Source organism: Sciurus carolinensis, chromosome 9 (genome assembly GCF_902686445.1).
Source record: "Sciurus carolinensis chromosome 9, mSciCar1.2, whole genome shotgun sequence".
Classification (NCBI taxonomy): Eukaryota; Metazoa; Chordata; class Mammalia; order Rodentia; family Sciuridae; genus Sciurus; species Sciurus carolinensis.
In genome coordinates, this window is record NC_062221.1 from 4,617,242 (window position 1) to 4,637,832 (window position 20,591).

Sequence of the window (20,591 nt, forward strand, 5' to 3'; positions counted from 1 at the left end):
CAAGAGGTTTATAAAATAAAAATTTTATGTCCTAATGCAGGATATGTAAAAAGTAATCTTTCTCTGCTCTAAAATCCAGTATATGTTTTGGGGAAACAGAGGGGGAAAGCAGAGAATGGGGGCATTTTGATCATGTAAGCCTGGGTTTCAATGCAATTGGAACATTTCAAGGAAGAACCAACTCAATATAACCATCCTCTCAAAATATATATATATGCCTCTGATGAACTGTAAGCCAAAGATTTGGAAACTTTACATATTAGGTTTTATGCCTTGTGAGATCTATATGCAATCAGTTACCTGAATCTATTGTTCAAAGATCACCAATCACTTCTTTGAGAATTCCAATCCAGCTTAAATTTCCCCAGTGATATCTCTAATGTTCAAAGTTAGAATGTTAGCATTGTCTATCCAAGACTATTGTAAGGAGAAAGTAAACTGATCGCCCATATTGATCCATATCTGTCACTTTCCTTCTGTTAACTATATCCTGAGTCTGGAAGGTGAGAAATGGATTCACCCATAAACAACTTAAAATTTAATGGGGAAAATATCATGCACATTTATGAAAATATTAGTTCCAAAGTAACACTGTGTATCATCGGTATGCTTCATGATATTATTAAATTTAATGTAATATTACACATCACAATAAAGTTGATTTTTTTTTCCTTGTAGCAATAAACAGCAGAGTGGTGAGGCCCACCCACATGACCCGTCCAGATCAGAGCCTTTGCACCAGCACGTGAGGCCCACACCAGGCCCATGCACACGCACACCATCTGCAGGCTCTCCGCCTGGGGAAAAGACCTTTCTTTAAAGGCCTCTTTAGACTTACTGAAATGAAATCTCCAGAGGAAGGCTTGAAGATCTTCCTTTTAAACAAATCGCTCAGGTGATTGAGATCAGGCAGGATTAGAAAATTCTCCATCCTCACAACCAACCCATGGAAACAGTGAGATCAGTGAGCCACTCCGAGGACTCCCAGGTTAGGACAGGCAGCGCAACTTCCAAAACTTAGGTTCTTCTCCCTGTTCCAAGCTGCCGCTGTTCACTGACTAATGGTCAGGTGGGATGTGGAGACATGGAATTAAATTAGTTATTGTAGGAAAATTCATTTCTATTGCCGCTTCAAAACAATGTTTCAGTATGTTTTAAGGACACTGAGCTCTTGAAATAAGAAAATCTTTGTCAGAGGTGGACTGCAAAGATGTACAGGAAAGTGGAAGCTCTGGGTCTTCTGGGGGAAGCTGGGCACAGTGGGGGCCAAGAAGCAGGATACCCTACAGCTTCAGAGAACCAGAGGACCCGTGCATGTGGGCCTGGGCTGCCACAGTCCTGCCTGTGTAAAACAGAATCCCACCACCTGAGCATCAAGAAAGCAGGACAGCTGATGGGGATGATGAGGTAAGTGGGAAGAAGCAATAAAACACTCTGTCCGCCATTGCGGAAACCAGCAGGAGGCGCCTCAGAAACTCAGATCTACCACAAGATTCAGAAATTCTACTTCTGGGTGTGTGTCCAAAGAAATTGAAACCAGAACACCAAAGAAATCTGCACGTCCATGTCCATCGCAGCCCTGTTCACAGTTGCCAAGATGTGAAATCGATCCATCTGTGGAGGAAGAAAATGTGGTCCATACACACAGTGGGAAGCCATTCAGCCTCGGGAAGGAGGCACTCCCCCCTTGCCACACAGGGAAGAATCTGGAAGACAAACACTGTGCTATACCCCAGGAACAGAAAGACACTGAATCCCAGACCTGCTGCTCAAGGAAGCAGAGTAGAATGTCGGTTCCTAGGCCCCGGGCGGTGGGCCACAGGAGAGATGGGGGTCAACGGTCCCAAGATTGCAGAGATCGAAGGTCTATTTGCGACATGGTAATTATGCTTAATAATAATGTATTATATCTTTCAAAATTGCTGAGAGACAATTTTAAACACTCCCACTGCAGCAAATGATAGGTATGTGAGGCAATGGATATGCCAATTAACTGGATTTAGTCATCCACAGGGTGTACATGTGTCAAAACATCATATTGCATACCACAAATATATACAATTTTTGTCAATGAAAATAAATTTTGAAAATATTCTTAAAAAGGGAAAGAAAGAGAAACCAATCTCCAACTAGAAAGCCAGCTAAGCCATGAGGTCATGTCTTCAGCTCCAAGTAAAACTGGAGCCACGTTGTGAAGAAGCCTGAGCTTCAGAGAGTAGGAGCTGCTTAGCCTAGGGGGTCTTTTCAGCAGCTTTCTGGAGGTCCCTGAACCTTGGAATAGTATCTGCCATTTGCACAAATGCTTGAGAGTTTAAAGCTCTTGCAGTTTCTCTCATTTAAAGTTAGATCACAGAAGAATGAATTGTTTAGGTTCATTCAGTAATTATGGAAAAGAAAAAGGTAGTGGCCTTGGATGCCTGAGAAGCCACAAGAGCCAAGGCAGAGCAGTGAGACCAGCCGGGTGCCCAGCCTGTGTTATGTGGCATGCACTTCCACCATGCTGATGTCCAGCTGCCGGGGAGGCCCTGACCAACTCCCACAGTCCCTGAAAATGTTAATCAGCTTCTGCAAGTCTGAAGAAGTCGGCTCCAGCAGACCTCTGATCTAAGGCGAGTAAGTTCTTCTCAGGTCTGGAGAAAATTCAGATTAGGTCACGAATGAATATTGGTGAGCCTGATTTTACTTGCATTTAAGAACTAAATTTTGGAAGTATTGCTTTAAACAAAATATTATTAGGAAGACTTTTTTAAATGCTTAACTGAGTTTGAAAGAATGAATTAAGCAAAAATGTTCTTTTACTTTTTGATGAGGAAATTAATATCTGCAGAAAAAATTAAGGGAAGAGGGTGAAATGGCAGAGGGCGCTAGAGTTACAGGGAAGAAATCATGTCCCTCCAGAGCAGTGACTCTCCAACAGGGGTCCTGGGCCAGCAGCAGCGGCCAGAAAACCTGTGAGAAATTAGATTCTGGGGGCCCAGTCCCCAGGGCTTCTGAGTCAGAAACTGAGAACGAGGCCCTGTGATGTGTGTGCTGAGGTCTCCAGGAACGGTGGCCTGCTCTGCCGTCTGGCCCACTTCCCAAAAGCAGTGGTCTCGGATTTCAGGGTGCCCAAGCATCACTGGGTGAATTTGTTAAAGTGCAGGTTCCTGGCCCCGCAACTGTGGAACCGGAAACCTCAGGAATGAGGCTCAGGAATAGAACCAGGTTTTATTTCATTGTAAATTATTTGCATTGGTCGTGGTTTGCAACACCGAACCACTGAGAGGAAAAGAGGAACCAACTTCTCATCACAAAAAAAATCCTGCGCAAAAACAGATCAAAGAGTATAATAAACCTTCATGAAATTATCACTCAGCTTAAAGAAATGTAAACATTTTGCCTGACGTATGCATATCGCCCACTTCATGTTTTAGTTTATTTCTAGGAGGATAATTTAGTGACATGCCTACCATCGCCCGAGCAGATAACTCGGTATGCATCTCTCACTGGTAGGGGCCTTTTCTTTTTTATGACTAGTTGCCATTGTTACAATGAACAAAATTAATAACAATTCCCTTACATCTTTATCACAGAAATGCAAAAACGTGTCATTGGTATAGCTGGTCCACACGTCCCCTTTGTTCACTCTCCTTGAATTCTGGAATAGCTCCTCGCCCACCCCAATTCTCAGGCCAGTTATTCGTTGGACAAACTGAACTGTGAGCTGGGTGTTCCGCCCTCTGGACAGGGCTCAATACGCCCTCAGGATTTTGTCTTGCATGGCCTGCTAGATTGATCCAGAAGTGAGTTTCACTTCAGATACGGCGTCTGGCAAGCACACTTCTTAGATGGCCCAGGGTACCTTCTGCCCCACCAGGAGGCACACGACGTCTAGTTGTAACTGTGAGATTGATCAAGGGGCATCATCAGACTGAACTACCCAGCAAAAACCTGCAAATCACATGGTGTCTTTCCTGCCTCAGATGAGAGCCGGGACCCCTGACTCCTTGAGGGGAGGCTGGTCCTTCAAGACACAGTGAAAGAGGTGCTCCGCCCTGCCAGGCCCTTCCAGTGATCAGAACTATGACACTTGTTTATTTTTCATAAGAAGGAAAATAAGTAGTGAATTTGCACTAATATTTGCTCTTCAATTTTAAGATTACCAGGCATTTCTTTGACATTTATGTTGATGATTTGACTTTCAAACCAACAATATCAATATGAGCACTAACAAGAACATGACTGAACCTGGTTTTAAGCTTTCTATCTCATGATATACACAGTGAAACACACTGCTCTGAAGTCACTGGCGGGATTTTTTCCTCTTTGTGTTCACACCACCAACTTGAGATGCTGTTAGATTTGTTCTAGTTTGTTTTAAATTGGAGGGGATCACTTTTTCCTTTTCAATTTCTAAAATAGTTACACGATTCCAAAAACGACAACTGTGGAACAAGGCGCACTCAGAGAGGTCCAGCCTCCATCTGTCTCCGCTGATGTTTTGACAGGAGTGAATGTGTGCGCACGTTGGCTCAGCCCCCTCCCTACACAAGAGGTGGCGAGCGCCGTCCTCTGGCCTGTTCCCTATGCTCCGTCCTGGAGGTCACGGCCCGTCAGCGTGTAGAGGACCTCTCGTTTCTCCTCACAGCCACACTCAGCACAACGTCATGTAGATCATTACAGTTTTCAATTGGTTACATACTAATATAAATACAATATGATATTTGCTTGTTTCCAGCTTTTTATTATCACAAATTATGCCAGAATGAGTAGCCTGCTATTTATGCCATTTTGTATTTATGCCAGTGTATCTGATATCTGTGAAAATTGCCATATTCTTAGAAGGCGGATAACCTGGTCAAAAGTTAAATAAATAGTTAATTTGGAGAGACAATGACTGCCAAATCCCCCCAAATGTTGTACCTAGCCTGGTGTGGTGATGCACACCCATAGACCCAGCTACTGGGAAGGCTGAGGCAAGATGATCACTCAATCCTGAAGTTCAAGACCAGCCTGGCCAACAGAGCAAGACCCTCTCAAAAAGTCATACCATTTTGGATTTGTAAAGACAACGTCTGAACGTGCTCTTTCCCCACAGCCTTACCAATATGAGTGTTGTCAAGCATCTTTATTTTTTTCTAGCTGGTAAGTGAACAGTAGCTTATCTGGGTAGTTTTAAGATCATTTTTCTTGTTATGAACAAGAGATTAAGAGCCAAGTTTAACTTTACATTTTGTTTTCTGTGAATTGCCTGTTCTTCCTTCTAGCTCATTCTCTTATATTGAGGAGGGGTAACATTTTATAATGCAATTAAATTTACAAACGTTTTTCTATTGCTGATGTATAGTTCGGAGCATTTTGCCTACTCTCTGGATATAGAGAAATTCACTCATGTTTTCTTATAGTTCTTTTTTCAACCAATAATTTTAAGAAAGTTCCCAAAGAGATGCTTATGCACCAAAGTACCAGCTGATATCCAAGCTAATAAAGTGATGCCGACCATTGCATTTATTTAACATGAGACTCATTTATTTATCAGTCACATTCGCATCTTTCTTAAGTCTTCTAAAAGGTGTCAATCCGAGGTCTTCTTGCCTGAATGACAAAAAGTCCTATTAGGAAAATAGAAAACATTCCTGGAGCAATGTAGGCTGTGAATAAACAAACCTACCCAATTGTTGAAACCCTTACCTAAGAGAAGACGACATAAATCACTATGATGCAGCCCACGATCCAGCCAATCAGGAGAAGGATGGGCACCAGAAAGTGCTGTAACGTGGACTCTGCTTAAAAATAAACAAAGGAAGATGATGAGGAAGGTCATTGTGGCGTTAAATCTTCTGGGCCAAGAGATTAAGAGGTGTACGGTAACGAGAAGGGAAAACGCGCTCCCTAGCAGGCCCGTGCCTAGAGAATTCTTCCTTCTTAATAAAGAGGCCCACGAGTCAACTGAGCCGCTTGGAAACCAAAGGCTGTCCTTTCACAGAGTGTGACCTTGGGCAGCTCCCAGCTCCAACTGCCCTGTGAAGGTCTGGGTGGCCAGGCTGGCGATGCCTTCCTCCTGGAGATGTGCCCGTCAGATGGCACAGGGCAGGCCAGGCTGTGTGAACTCCAGCCCCTGCAGTCGGTGTGCACGGGCACATCTGTCATCCACGCAGTGACACCTGGAGGGCTGCCTACACCACCAGCTGCTGCGACCCTGAGGCGGGTCCTACCAAGCTGCGAATCAGGACGAGGGGCCGGCTCAAGCCTGGTTCTTGGCCTCGGTGGCTGCCTTTATTTTCACAGGGAAAGGAAAACAGCAGACCTTACGTAATCATTCTCAAATCCAGAAAAGAGATTATTTCTTTAAATTTGTTCCTCACGACAGCCAGCAGGGAACTGGGATCTGTGGGCAGCAGCAAGAGATGTGGGACTCCCTGATTCCTCTGGCACCTCCTATTTGTATCCTCACCAGTGAAAAGCAATTTGCAAACGCATGCTTTTGAAGTCACTGCGTGCCAGTCCTGCTCCCTCAGGCAAACCCGTGGGCACAGACACCACAGGGTAGGGTTCAGACAGCGCAGAACCTGGGTTGGGGACTTAAATCCTTGAGTAGAAAGCACAGCCAGGCCTGCTCCTGTAGGGAGCGTGACCTCGCAAGCATTCTCCCACCACAGAACCCTGCTCTTCAGTCTGGGAAGGGCTTTTTAAACACTGTTAAAATAAAGTCACCAGGAGACAAGACATTTCTAAAATTAGAAGACGCTCTCATAAAGGCAAACTCTCTGAAGTTTAAATGAACCTTAATTCTTGCAAGCTATTTTTACAAGGGTCGGCGTCTCTCTTAACTGACGGTTACAGTGGTCTTCCCTTGCTCCTCATCTCACCGTGACCTTGAACAAGGCATGAACCAGTTAATAAGAATGCTCTTTGCCCGTCGTGTGCTGTACGTGTAAAGCAATAGATGCCCTTGACTCTCACTTAACAAAAGCCATTTCATGAATTAAGGGGCCAGTACAGTGAAAATATAGAACAGTAAATTTTTAACTGTTCATGTAAATGACTGGCTTTTCATCATTTTCAAATAACTTGAAAATTAATATTGATCTTTCAATTGAGCACTTATAAATATTTTATGCAAGCATATTTAATAAAATTTAACAAGGCATAGTTTAATAAAATTTATATTTAATAATGCTCTAAGAGTAAATATCCTATTATTTATTCCTTGTAAGACAGTATAACTTGCCATGCATTTCAACACTCAAAATATAACCTCATTAGTGTTCTTTGAGCACAGATATTTTCAGTTTTACCTCTATCTGGAGCACTGTTTGGAAATGGGGGTCCGTAAGACCCCAACATATTCTGCACACTCGTGTTAGCAGCACAAAAGCAAACTTTCTTTTTAAACCAGGGAGTAATTTAGAAATGCTTCTCTCTGTCCAGTTCTGAGCTCACCACATGGTGACCCCTGGAGGGGCTCCTAAGGGCACTGCACTGTGGAGCCAGGCTGTCCAGGCCCACAGTCACTAAACTTAGCCGTGCGTCAGTTTCCTTATCTGTAAGAGGGGGACGATGAGAAGACGCATGTCGTACCAGGTCGTTGCCAGAATTAAAGCAAAAATTCCTGCAGGTATTTAAAGAACAGGTCTTAGCACAGCTATATTCAGCCTATTTTATTATATTGGAGTCAATTATGTAAATATGAAAAATATTTAAAGAGCAGAAAAAATAATTTAGGTATGGAGCATATGAGAGATGACTGAGCCAAATACTCTCATTTTCAATCAGAAGACAGGTTGGGAGAAGCCGGGTGACAGCTCCAAATTCACCTGGCTGATCAGTGGCTCCAGCACAGAGCTTGGCTGTCCTTAATCCTTAAGCCCAAGGACCTCAAACCCAGCACAATACTGGAGTAGCAGGTTAACAACTCGTCCTTCAGAATGAGCATGAACAAGACTAAGCTCGTTTGCTTATCTGATCCTTTCAAAATTAGGTGCAACTCAGGCATGATTCCTGAACTGCAGATCTAGCGAATGCCTTTTTGGCAGCCACATTAAAATGGCTAATGATCCTTTAGCGGAGATACCGTGATCTCGAGAATGCAAATGCTAAGAAACACAAATACACAAAAGTCCGGAATCCTTTTTTGCTGAAAGACTCTGTGCCTTGGCTCTTACCTTTCCCGGCCATTATTCCTGCTGTGGAGTGGCGCCGCAGGGCACACCTACCTCTTCCTTATTGTTATCCAGCGTCTCTTTGAACTTTAAATAGAGAGATATCTGAAGAGTGTGGCAGCTGCCCGGCTCCTGCCTGCCAATTGTCTGCAGGGTGATGTAAGTCATTGGAAAGCAGAGATCCTGCTTCTGCTTTACACTTTTATTATGGAGGAAACAGGGGCTCCGGGGACTGGAACAATTAGGTAAGCTGAGTCTTCCTAATGCACAGGCATGCACATTTCTAATTCTCTTACAACCTTTGGAGGATGAGAAGAAAATGTTCAGTACGGGGCATACAGAGGAAAAATGACTTTGAAACTACAGACTCCATGGGGAAGAAAGGATTTTGGAGGTGGAGAGATCTGGGTTCAAATTCCAGGTGCTGTTTCTGTCATGAAATCCAAGTCCTTTAACCTGGGCCTTGGTTTCTTTCATTTTAAAATGAGAATGAAAATTCTTACCAGGGGAGTTATATAAGGACAAAATAAAAAGCCGTATGAAATAGAGAAAGTTCTTTATTATATTACAGATGCAAAAGATAAAAAAAACTAGATGATGCCCCTTCCTTTGAACCAGCCTAAAATCAGAAAATGTTAATAGGAATGTACTAGAAACTGAACAATGAAGACACGGTAGTGCTGCCTGGAATTTTCAGGAGCAGTCCTAAGTTGGGCGTTTGTATTAGCAATGTTAAGAAAAGGACATCTCATTTTTCAAAGTCTGACCTGGTTTACGCAACATGACCTACACTATTCTCTAGATTCTCATTGGAATAGCTTTAATTTTGGAGTCCGGATGGAAAAATCTCTCAAAGTGACCCAGTGACTAACATCTCCAAAACCCAGCCTGGCACTGAGCAAGTCCTCCGGCCAGAGACAGGTCTCACCCGATCAGAGGTCTCCAAGGAGCTCCCAGAGTCTTGCTGCCCTACAAATGACCGAGTGCCACCCATGCTCAGGGGCCATGGAGGGCTCTCTCAACTCCTGGTTTAGGCACCTGAAAATGTCCTCTGCTCCTGGCAAAGACACTTCAGCCATTCGGAGTTCCCTGTTGTGACAAAATTCTGAATACCTCACCGAAGGCAAGGACCGCGTTTGCTTCTGCCTCAGTTAGTGTGTCGACGACGTGTGCAGCCAACATCGGGCATGTGTGTGTCATTTAAGCCAAATTGCACTCCCTCTCTCCCTTCCCCTCTCTCTCTCTCTCTTTCTCTCTTTCTCTCCTACTAAACAGTGCCTGGCTGTACCAGGTAAGTACAGAAATAATGCATTGTCTATGTAACAAAATGCCTTTCTTATCACGTAAAATTGGGCATTTTTCTCAATCTTAACTAATACTATTCTAAAAAAAAAAAGTTAAATGAGGGCAATAAATTGATAGAGAAAGAAAGAGAAATGATCACTGATCTCACCTAAATATGATTTTTAATTTATTTTCTTATATATTTGGTTTAATTGATTAATAATAATTATGCATCTCTGGGACACAGTGGGATGCGGGGTGCATTCATGCCTTATGAAATAATCCACCCAGGGTATTCAGGCTGCTCATCATCTTGAACACTTACAGTTTCAAATGAACACTCATATTATCTTAAAGGGAAAACATTTTTTAAAAAACAGTGAAGCGCCCCCCACCCCACAAAGAGTATCACACACATACTAGAGTAAAATAGTTTGCCTAAAATAGGTAGAAATAGAATGTGTTAAAAGGTTTCTACATTTTAAACACTCATTTCCATTTCAATTATCTTAAGCTTTCTTCTTTGATATAAAATAGACGGTTATTAACATTATTGCTATCAATTTGGGAATTGGGGACGGATTACATTATACTTCATCATTTATTTTTCTGATTTTTTCTGTAGAGAGAGAGAGAAGGGGGGAAAAAACTAATTCAATGAACATGAATTGCCCAGACTGCAGAAAAAGGTTCAGTCTAGAATCTCATTTCCTTGGTATTTCATAAGTAAATTTTTAAAAATTTTATGATATTTATTCAGGAAAATGTTTTATTCATCAATAGACTGATTTCACTTTGAACTCAGAAACCCAAGGGCCTATATTTGGCCAATTTCTAATCTTCCTCTTAGGACATACTATTTAGGAACATTTTCTATTTCTACTTTACATACCCTCTTAAAGGTTTAGCTCTTAAATCCCTTATTCTCAAGGTGACATTAGATTCTTCTAGGGTACTTGAACTATTTCATTTCTTACTCAAAATAAGTCAGAATTCATCACTTTTCAAATATTTTTACCACTAGCTCCTGGAATTACAGCATATGACCCTGATATGGTAGACATTCCACAGAGCTGTGCTCGGGGTCTGATTGGGGGACTGGGGGCTGGGGGCTGGGGGCTCGGGGGATGGGAGGATAGGGGATGGACAGATGAAACAGGGGATGCAGAAGCAGCTCAGTTTTCACTCTACACAAAGATTTACTCGTTGTAATTCCTAAAGAAGTCAAGAATAATACAATGATCTTAACTGTATGCTAGCCTCATCTTGTGTGCCTGTAGTGACAGTATTTTACAGTCTTCATTATGATGGTACTAGTTCATGATACGGTCAAACGAAAGAGTGAAACCAGCAGAAATAGTGAAGTAAGAACCTCCAAACTCTGTCTCCTCAATGGAAGCAATAAGAAAGCTTGCTAAAATTTAGGAATCAAATTTCTCAGAATTCTGGAAACAATCCAAAGGCTTACAGCAATCGGGAAAGCGTTTATTTAATAAAGTCATCTTACTCTCAGCACGAAGGGTGGAGTTCGTGTTGCCTTCGTTTGACTTATTCCCATCTCCCCCCTCTATCTGCAGGAGACTTGAAAACCAGTGTGCCACACACCAGGGACGACAGCAGTCTGGCACCCCCAGAGGCACAGGATGGGGTAAGCACCTTAAAAGTCTCATTCCAGCAATGACCTGTCTGGTTATTCCCCAGACGACGCCACCCTGGACGGCTACCCTTGGCTCAGAGCTAACCCGATATGAAAATCATCCCCCCTCGGAGCATTTGTTGAAAACAATTCGAGGCAAGTGTTTAGTATCAGCTGCTGGATAACAGTTGGAGTGAACAGTAGGCTACCTAAAAGGCTTAAAAGGAGAAACGAGGGAATAAGACATTCATAGAGGCTTTGAAAGGCTCTCCATATCCCTCAGAATTTAGGCCACAAGCCTATGATCAGATGTCTGTGTGCCCATGGCCGTGGGCAGGCATAGGGAAGACCGGAAAAGGTCCTACGCTTTCACCTCACACTGACCCTGGGGCTCAAGAGAGGAAGTGAAGGGTAAGGCAAGTTATCAAGTGTTCACTGATCATTAAAGGCATGTCCTAACACTTTCACAAAGCGCTTGTTCAAAGTCTGGGAGACTATGTCATCCCAGGCATTTAAGGAAATCTCTGACCAATCATTAGTTGACAACTAAGCCAACTGACTGGAAAAGCCAATGACCACATACAACAAAGAATATAGACTACACAAAATCAGTGCAGAAAGTCACTCAGAGAACAGCCAACAATAACAGCAGCAACAACAAACTTTTGGGAGGGGGATAATATAATTTCAAGAATTGCCAAATCATATCATTCAAACACAGTGGTTTTAGTCAGTTTTTTTTTTTTTCTTCTATGACTAAAAGATCTGACCAGAAAAATTTTAGGTGGAAAAGTTTATTTGTGGACTCATAGTTTCAGAGGTCTTAGTCCATAGAAGGCCAGCTCCATTCCTCAGGGCTCAAGGTGAGGTAGGACATGATGGTGGAAGAATGTGGCAGAGGGAAGCAGCTCACATGGTGACCAAAAAGAAGAGAGACTCCACTCACCAGATATAAAGATATACCCCAAAGCCACACCCTACCTGCCTCAATTACCACTCAATTAATCCCATCGGGTGATTAATTCACTGATTGGGCAAAGGCACTCACAACCCAATCCTTTTCCCTCTGAGCCGTCTTGCATTGTCCCACACGTGAGCTTTTGGGGGACGCCTCACATCCAAACCATAACATCAGTTTTCAATTAAAAGTTATGAGACAAACAAATGAATCAGAAATTATGGTCCAAATGCCAGAAGTAAGAAATAATCAAAATCACAGATACTCTCAACTTGCAGTGGGATTATGTCCCAATAAACCCATTGTAAACTGAAAAGATCGTAAGTCAAAAATGCGTCTGACACACCTAACCTGCCGAACGTCATAGCTCCGCCCCGCCTGCTTGAAACCTTCTCAGAGTGTCTACGCCAGCCCACGGTGGCCCAGCTGCCACGGAGGCTATTTTATAGTGAATTTATTGAATCCCGGACTGAAAGTGAAAAACGGAATGTCATATAGGGCTCTCCATTAGCACACACAGAAAGCACACGGGGCCTGAAGGGTGGGTGACGCTGAATGACAGAGGCCACTGCCACAAGGTGGTCAATTTTCCCGGCTTCCGATGAGGCCTGTGAACAAGTGAAAGCAGGCGCCAGGGCATCGACACTCGGTAGGTCAGCAGCCACAGTGTCCTTCAGGAAAACATCCTCCTGACCTACAGCGGTTTCTGATTTGCATTGTGCATTTCTCTACAGTGAACGGGAGCATCCTGTGTCTGCCTGTCTGTCTACCTGTCAGCGCACAAGAAGCTCTCATGACCGGTGCCATTGCTGTTTTTATTTGCTCTTTATAGACCTACGTGACAGTGGAGTGTATTTTGAGGTACGTGGAGGAGTACAACTTACTCTGATTAGGGTCCACTCTGTGGTTGAACGTGACACGGAGTTACCCTGGTCGCGTATTCATACATGAACACAGGAAAGTGAGGTCCAGTTCATTCCACCAGCTTTCCTGTGCCCATCCCCCATCCCTTCCCTTCATTCCCCTTCGTCTGATCCAATGAACTTCTATTAATTGGTGCCATTTTCTTAACATTCATATATCACTGCTGATGGTAGCAAATGCCTGCACCAGCTTCTTTGTTGTGAACTTTCTTGACGCCTCCGACATATATTCTTCTTCCTATGCCTCAATTTCTTTACTTTTTTCTTCCTCCAGTTTGGTTGGCTCCTTGTTAGGAAGTTCTTCAACAACAGTGCTAAAAAGCTCATGAGTATCCTCTGCATCGGCGTTCAATTCAAGCTGTTCTCCAATCACTGATACCTTGCTACTTACCCTTTGATCAACAGCAAAATCCTGGGTAAAGCCTTTGAATGTGCTCACAGATGCCTTCAAGACTTTCTTCCAAATGCCATCATGAATTGCCGTGTGATTTCTCCCCATGCCGCAGTGATGTTCTGGATAAGATTTAGAATATCAAAACTTTTCCAAAGCTCTCAGAGCCTTTGGCTAGATTCAGTGACTTCAATAACTTCCATAAACATTTGGCATATAAATTATAGCATGAGCTGAACAATGAACCAAAACTGTGGTGTCTTGGACTAATGAGTGTGACTGTGTTCAGTGGCAAACACACAGTCTATATATTGGGATGCGTGTGATTGATATAATGTGAATGCCCCAGAGCATTTTCTGAAATCAGAGGAACCTTGAGTGGCATGTTGTTTTGCCTACAATATTCTGTGGCCTGTAGATAAAACAGTTCAAAAATAGTCTTCAAAACTTGCCAACCTCGTTCGTCCCCACAATAGCTAACTATGGAACCAACCTAGTTTCCCTTCAACAGTTGAATAGATAAAGAAAATGTAGTACAGATACACAATGGAATATTACTCAGCCTTAAAGAAGAATGAAATTATGGCATTTACTGATAAATGGATGGAACTGGAGAATATGCTAAGTAAAATAAGCCAATCCCAAAAGCCAAAGGCCAAATGTTTTCTCTGATATGTGGATGCTAATTCACAATGCGGGGTGGCGACTTGCAGAAAAATACAGTTATTTTGGATTAGGTAGAGGGGAGTAAAGCCTTAGGGTTAGGGTTAGCAGAAAAACTGGATAATTCTCAAATACATAGAAATAACAACATGTCCAAATAATCCATGGGTCAAGGAGCTGGCTAGAGAAACTAGAAAATAATTGAAATGAATGAAAATGAAAGCACAACATACAAAATTCACATGAGGTAGCAAAAAAAAATGATGAGAAGGAAATTTATAGCTGTAAATTCCTACATTTAAAAAGAAGGAAAATCTTATATCAATAATCTTAACATCCACCATATGACATTGGAAAAGGTAGAGCAAACTATGCATAAAGTAAGCAGCAGAGAGAAGTCGATAAATATAAGAGAGCAAATTCACAAAACAAAGAAAATCAATAAGACCAGGGAAGTCAAAATTGTTCTTTGAACAAAATATAAGTTACAACTTTCAGCCAGACAAAACAAGATAAAAAGAAGACTCAAATTACTAAAATCAGGAATGAAAAAAGGGAACTAACTTAAAGAAATAAAATACTATGAAAATTGTATGCTAACAAATTAAATAACTTACATGAAATGAACAAATTCTTGTAGACAAGCTTCCAAATTTGACACAAGAACAGAATTTCTGAATAGAATAATAGTACAGAAATTAAATCACAATTTTTAAAAACTTGGTCATGCACAAAGAAATGCCCTGGAACAGAAGCCTTCTTTGAAGAAGATATAACCCAGTACTTTGTGAACTCTTCCCAATATAAGAAAAAGAGTGAACCCTTCCCAACTCATTCTATGAGACACTATTACCCCAAGATCAAAACCAAAGTTGTTGCTAAAAAAAAGAACACAGACTGATCTCCCTTGTGAATACAAACGCAAAAGTCGTCATGGAACAGGAGAATATTTGCAAACCAAATTAGAAGTCTAGTATCCAGAGTGTACAAAGAACTCCCACACTGGACAATAAAAAGACAACCTAACTTTAAAATGGGCACAGGATTCAAATAAACCTTCCTCCAGAGAAGATACACAAGAAGCCAATACGTGCATGAAAACATGTTCCACATCATTAGTCATTAGTAAAATGAAACCGCAATAAAAAAGACCATAACAAATGTTGACAAAAATTCTACCCTTGTACAGAACAGTAGAGAAACTGGAACTCTCATAGAGAACTAGCAAGAATGTAAAATGGCACAGCCACTTGGAAAACCTGCTAGACGTTGCTCAGAAAGATTAACATAGAATTACCTCATGACTCAGCAGTTCCATTCCTAGGTGTATGTGTCAGGGAACTGAAAACAGATGTTCAGAGAAAACCCACACGAGTGCTCATAGCAGCATGCTTCATAAAAGCCAGTAGACATAAGGAGCAATCCCAACATCCACGAAGCGAGGAATGGGTAAACAAATTCAGCAGATCCATACCATGCATTATTAGTATTCAGCCATAAAAAGGAATGAAGTACTAATACATTCACAACGTGGCTGAACTTTGAAAATATATGCTAAACAAAAGAACCCCTATCATATTGTATGGTTCCATTTATATGAACTATCCAGAACAGGTAAAGCTATAGAGGTCGCTCAGGGTGGGAAGACAAGGATGGGTAAAGTGATGAGCTTACTTTAGAAAATGAAGAAAATTTTCTGGAATTAGATAGTGGTGATGATTATACAAATTTGTGAATATACTCAGCTCACTGCACTGTGCACTATAAAACAGTGCATTTTATGCTATGTGAATTATATCTCAACTTTTTCTAAGTTCAAATTGATTCCTAAAATAAGAAAGTTCTAGAGAAGAAGGCTTGGACCCTAAGGTGATAAAGTGGAGTCAGGTCAATCATGAGATGCTGTTGGAACGCTGGCTTTTGCTGAGGGGCAGGAGCGGCAGTGGAAGGTTTTAAGGTGAGAAGTAACATCTTGACAGCATCCTGCTGGCTTCTGTGACTGGCAGCAAGGACAGACACGGATCTGTTAGAAGACTACTGTGACAATCCAGACCAGAGATGATGGGGATTCAGACCAGGTGGCTCTGCCTGCTCATCAGGAGGGGGCTCTCCGAGGCCAGAGGGGGCGGTGGCACATTTATAACCAGTCTGACTGATGTAGTTTGGGTGGGTTGGGAGGGGCTTCCCTATACTGCAAACATCCGCTGACTGAGCTGTTGTGTGGAGAAATCTGTGTTCAAAGTCTCAAGAGATTTAGCAAATCACACTAGAATACATTGTGCAAGGTCTATCTGATCTGTGTGCAAAATGTGCAATGTACTGAGACTAATGAATGTAAGCGGCGACTGCATGCAGACTGTGACCTTCCTCCCCAGGGTCTCCCCCTGGCCTGCCAAAGAAAGTGCCGCTCACCCTGGAGGTCAGCATTGTGGTAGTGCAAGAAGCAGGGACTCGGGGCCAAGTTTGAAGACAGGCTCTGGTAACAGCCGTGGGGCCTTAAGGAAGTCACATAAGCACTCTGAGTCTCCATTGGGAAGACAGGGGACCGGTACACTGAGTTGTGGGGAATTAAAGATAAGCCCCTATCAGTGCTCAGCACCAGCCTCACACACAGAGGGTTCAAAGCGTGGAGCTTGCTCTCCGTGAGCCTGGACAAGCAGGAAGAGAGAGGAAGCAGAACCAACACACACAAAGGCGGTGCCCCCGGTGCTTGCTCCCCTGAGCATTCTGAGGGTCACCTTAGAGGGACTGAGTCTACAAATCCTCCTGCCAGGACCCTCGCTCACTCCTTGGCCTTCATTTTTTTTTTTTAATATTTTTTAGTTGTAGATGGACACAATACCTTTACTTTATTCTTACATGGTGCTGAGGAGCGAACCCAGTGCCCCACACATGCAAGGCAAGCACTCTACCACTGAACCCCAGCCCCAGCCCCTCGGCCTTGGTTTTGATTCAGCCGGCATTTCTCCATCAAAACAACCCATTTCCAAGATTCCTAAGATCTAAGATCCCCGACCTCTGTGTTGCTAACGTCAATGGAAATTTCTGTCCTCTTGGCTTTGTGGGACTCCTTTGGTTACTTCCTTTTTGAAATGCCCTCTTCTCTTGGCCCCAGTGTTATCAGAATCTTCTGACTCCTTGTTCTGACGGTTCTTCTTGGTCTGGTACACTTACCCTCATCTGCCCAAATGTCTAATATTAGTTCCTTGATAATGCACCAGAACAGAGCTTGCACAGCCGTGGAGGACGAAGGGAACAGGTGGAGAAAACCTGAACTCTGGTGCCCTCCTGGAGCCCCTGGGTCCTGGCAGGGCCAGCTTTGGGGACCTGCAACATGGAATCAGACGGGTCCCTGGGCGAAGACGAGCCTCATGCCTGCTTGAAGGTTCTGCGCTCTGTGTGTTGACGTTCTTACTAATGTCGCCCTTGAACCCGTGTTTCGTAAGTTAAATTCAACGGGACACTGGAGCAGCCCCTGCACAGAGGTGGCCTCCCAGGGGCAGGGCGTGCGTACTGGGGTGTCCTACTGCAGCCTGCCGGTACAGACACTGCAAACAGCAGGTGCAAGGCGGTAGCCCACAGCGGGCCAGTGCCCTGGACCGTCCAGAGTGCAGGAGAAGCGGAGGAGTGGAGCCAGCTGGGACTTGGACACAGAATAGTGTCAGAAAAGGTGTTGAGAGAGGAACAGTGATAGCGGGAATCCCAGCCCAGGAATGGCTGGTGCTGGAGTAAATCTCAGCAGGAAACCATGGAATCTCCAAGTTCCAAACCTGCTCAGTCTTGCAGGCCGAATATCCACAGACTTAAAATAAGAACTGCATTTCAACATTGTCGTGTTGATGGAAGATAATACTATTATCATATGAAGCTTTGGACATGCCAAGTATTAACGAGTTAGATCATTCTGCAATTGACTTTTCTTATGAATGAAGACAAAACAACAGAATGAATAACAGATGCTTTGAAATACACATAAATCATGAGCTTTCTTGTACAATCTCCATAAGATACGAATGTCAGAGAAAAATATTGAAATGCCATTGTATAAATGTAAGTTTAAAATTAAATTCAGACTTACACAGAACCAATTTTTTATGAAGAGTTTAATCTTTTTCGGGAGAAAAACAAGTATGATCCACTCTGGAAGTACTACAATTTATATTTTATGTAATTTACCTTAAATGTGTCCCAAGATTGTCAGGGCCTATAAAATATTCTTAATGACTCTAGTAACCATTGCAATAACAAGAAGATAAAGATTATATTATCAAAAATCACTTTCAGTCTTATAGCTGCCAAGAGCCATTGATACCTTCAAAAACAGATTGAAAATGAAATTGTTGATTCAAGGCAATGATTTTTCTGGATAGGGCCAAAAAAGAAAAAAAAAAAACACAGGAAACAAAATCAATAATTGGCAAGTAGGTTGGCGAGTAGAATTGCATCAAACTAAAAAACCTCTGCACAGCAAAGGAAATGATCAGCAACCTAAGACACAACCTACAGAATGGGAGAAAATATTTGCCAACTCTCCATCTGACAGACTTAGTATTCAGAATACTTAAAGAAGTTTAAAAACTTTAAAAAACTGAGCAATCCCATTTTAAAATGTGCAGATGACCTGAATAGCCACTTCTTCAAAAGAAGAAATATACGTGGCCAATGAATATATGAAAATATGCTCAATACGATTGGCCATGGGGAAATGCAAATCAAAAACCACACTGAGACACCACCACATCCCAGTTCAGTGGTTATGATAAAAAATTAGCAAATGCTAGCAAGGATGTGCAGAAAAACACACTCTTGAGCACTGTCAGTGGAATGCAGGTTAGCACAGCCTTGTGGAGACGGGCATGGAGATTCCTCATAGAACAATAGATCCACCGCACAGAACCAGCTATCCCACTTCTTGGTATCTATTCAGAGGAAATGAAGTCAGCATGTCAAAGGAACACCTGCGTGCACCTGTTATAGCAGCACCATTCACAACAGCCAAGTTGTAGAACCAGCCTAGGTGTCCACGCCCATCAACAGACGAGACGACAAAGAAAATGTGGTCCAAATACACAATGGAGTATTATTCAGCCATAAAGAAGAGTGAAATCCTGTCATTTGTAGCAAATGGAGGTTCAACATATTAAGGGAAGTAAGCCAGACGCAGAAAGATAAGCACTGCGTGTTCTCTCACCTGTGGAAGCTGAAAAAGCCAACCTTTTCTAAAAATAGAATAGGGATCCCTAGAGCTTGGGAGGTGTGTGTGGCAGGGGGTGACTGAGTTTCACCAGTGCACACTCCACACGTTAGAAATATCACACTGAATTTCATTAATATGAATAATTAATATGTGTTAGTAAAAAATTTTTTTTAATGGAACAGTGGACCCCAAATATCCAAGGCCTGCTGGGTGCTAACCTATTTTATATCTAGCTCAGCAATCCCATCCTAAAATTTTGAAGTGGATGGTAACTACCCTTGCTTCTTAAATGCTGTGTGTGTGTGTGTGTGTGTGTGTGTGTGTCTTTCTGAGAATTGAACCCAGAGCAGTTTATCACTAAACTACATCCTAGTCCTTTGTTTATTTTTCATTTTGAGACAGGATCTTGCTAAGTTACCCAGGCTGGACTTGAACTTGCAACCCTGCCTCAGCCACCCAACTCACTGGGATTACAGGTATGCTCACTGCGCTTGGCTCTTGAATGTGCTTTGAACCGATGGTGACATCTTACTTCTTCCCTCATTAGTTAAGGAATTCAGTAAGATATTTGACACACATCCTTATGTTTGCTGAGAGGCATATTGTCCTTTTGAAAAGTGTAAATTAACATGACAACTCTCTTCACCGCAGTTTCGGTGTCTGCAGAATGGAGATGAAATGCCCACTCTGCAGAGCCTGCTGCTGAGGACAGGCACAGGAGACCCTGAGCTTTGGAGGTGAGTTTCTGATCGCCGTGGGCTTTGTGTGTGTGCTTGGTTTGGGGTGTTGTGTTATTTTGGTTGTGGGGGGACTCAAGCCTGCTGAGCCAGCATGCTACCACTCAGCCACATCCCAGCCCTGAGCGTGGGCTCCTGAGGGGGTGGAGGGGCCACTGGAATCCGGGACAAGGTCCACTTCCTCACACCAGCCTCAGCTCCTTCCTAAACACTGGATTTTACCAACTCGCCTGAAGTGACTTTCCTGCTTCTATAATCACATTCTTCAAAATCTCATTTGCTGACCTTCTTCTAATTATATACCTCACACCTCATGGAAATAACGTGCAGTGGGAACTTCACATGAGTGGCAGAGCTAGGTGACCTTCGTGCTGGCAGCTTCCAGGGCCTGCTTCAGCCGGGCTCAGGCAGGCACAGAGGGTGAGAGCCTGTGACGCCGTCCACTAAGCACGTTCAAACCAAAGCCAACCACGGTTCTTCTCAGAACCGAGGCATTAGCGTTTCCACGTTTAAAGGTGAGTTTTTCAAGATGTAAAAGGCCTCAACAATGAGAGTCGCAATGAAGATGTGCTGAAGAAATACACTCAGCCGAAGACACATCCGTGAACTGCTTTCCTTAATGCGCTCAGAGAGCTCACGAAACGAGGGCATCTTGCAAGTT

At 42.9% G+C, this 20,591-nt stretch overlaps 1 protein-coding gene and 1 long non-coding RNA gene across 5 annotated transcripts; one reads left to right on the top strand and one right to left on the bottom strand.

Moving 5' to 3' along the window:
* Nucleotides 1-5,081: 5,081 nt before the first annotated feature.
* Strit1 (small transmembrane regulator of ion transport 1) lies at nt 5,082-8,342 on the bottom strand. 4 transcript variants are annotated; one of them, XM_047565037.1, is made up of 3 exons: nt 8,145-8,342; nt 5,671-5,765; nt 5,082-5,591 (listed from the first exon to the last, which is right to left on the bottom strand). In XM_047565037.1, exons 1-2 carry the CDS (start codon nt 8,155-8,157, stop codon nt 5,671-5,673), a joined length of 108 nt encoding a protein of 35 aa, XP_047420993.1. In that variant the 5' UTR covers nt 8,158-8,342; the 3' UTR covers nt 5,082-5,591. The 4 variants fall into 4 exon arrangements, with proteins under 4 accessions (XP_047420993.1, XP_047420995.1, XP_047420992.1 ...); XM_047565039.1 differs by having other exon boundaries at nt 5,161-5,591; nt 5,671-5,762; nt 8,145-8,317; XM_047565036.1 differs by having other exon boundaries at nt 5,244-5,574; nt 8,145-8,281.
* Nucleotides 8,294-13,794, top strand: LOC124993287 (uncharacterized). The gene is made up of 4 exons (XR_007110285.1): nt 8,294-8,386; nt 11,003-11,073; nt 12,754-12,880; nt 13,217-13,794. It is a non-coding gene; the product is annotated as an uncharacterized LOC124993287 (long non-coding RNA).
* Nucleotides 13,795-20,591: the final 6,797 nt, after the last annotated feature.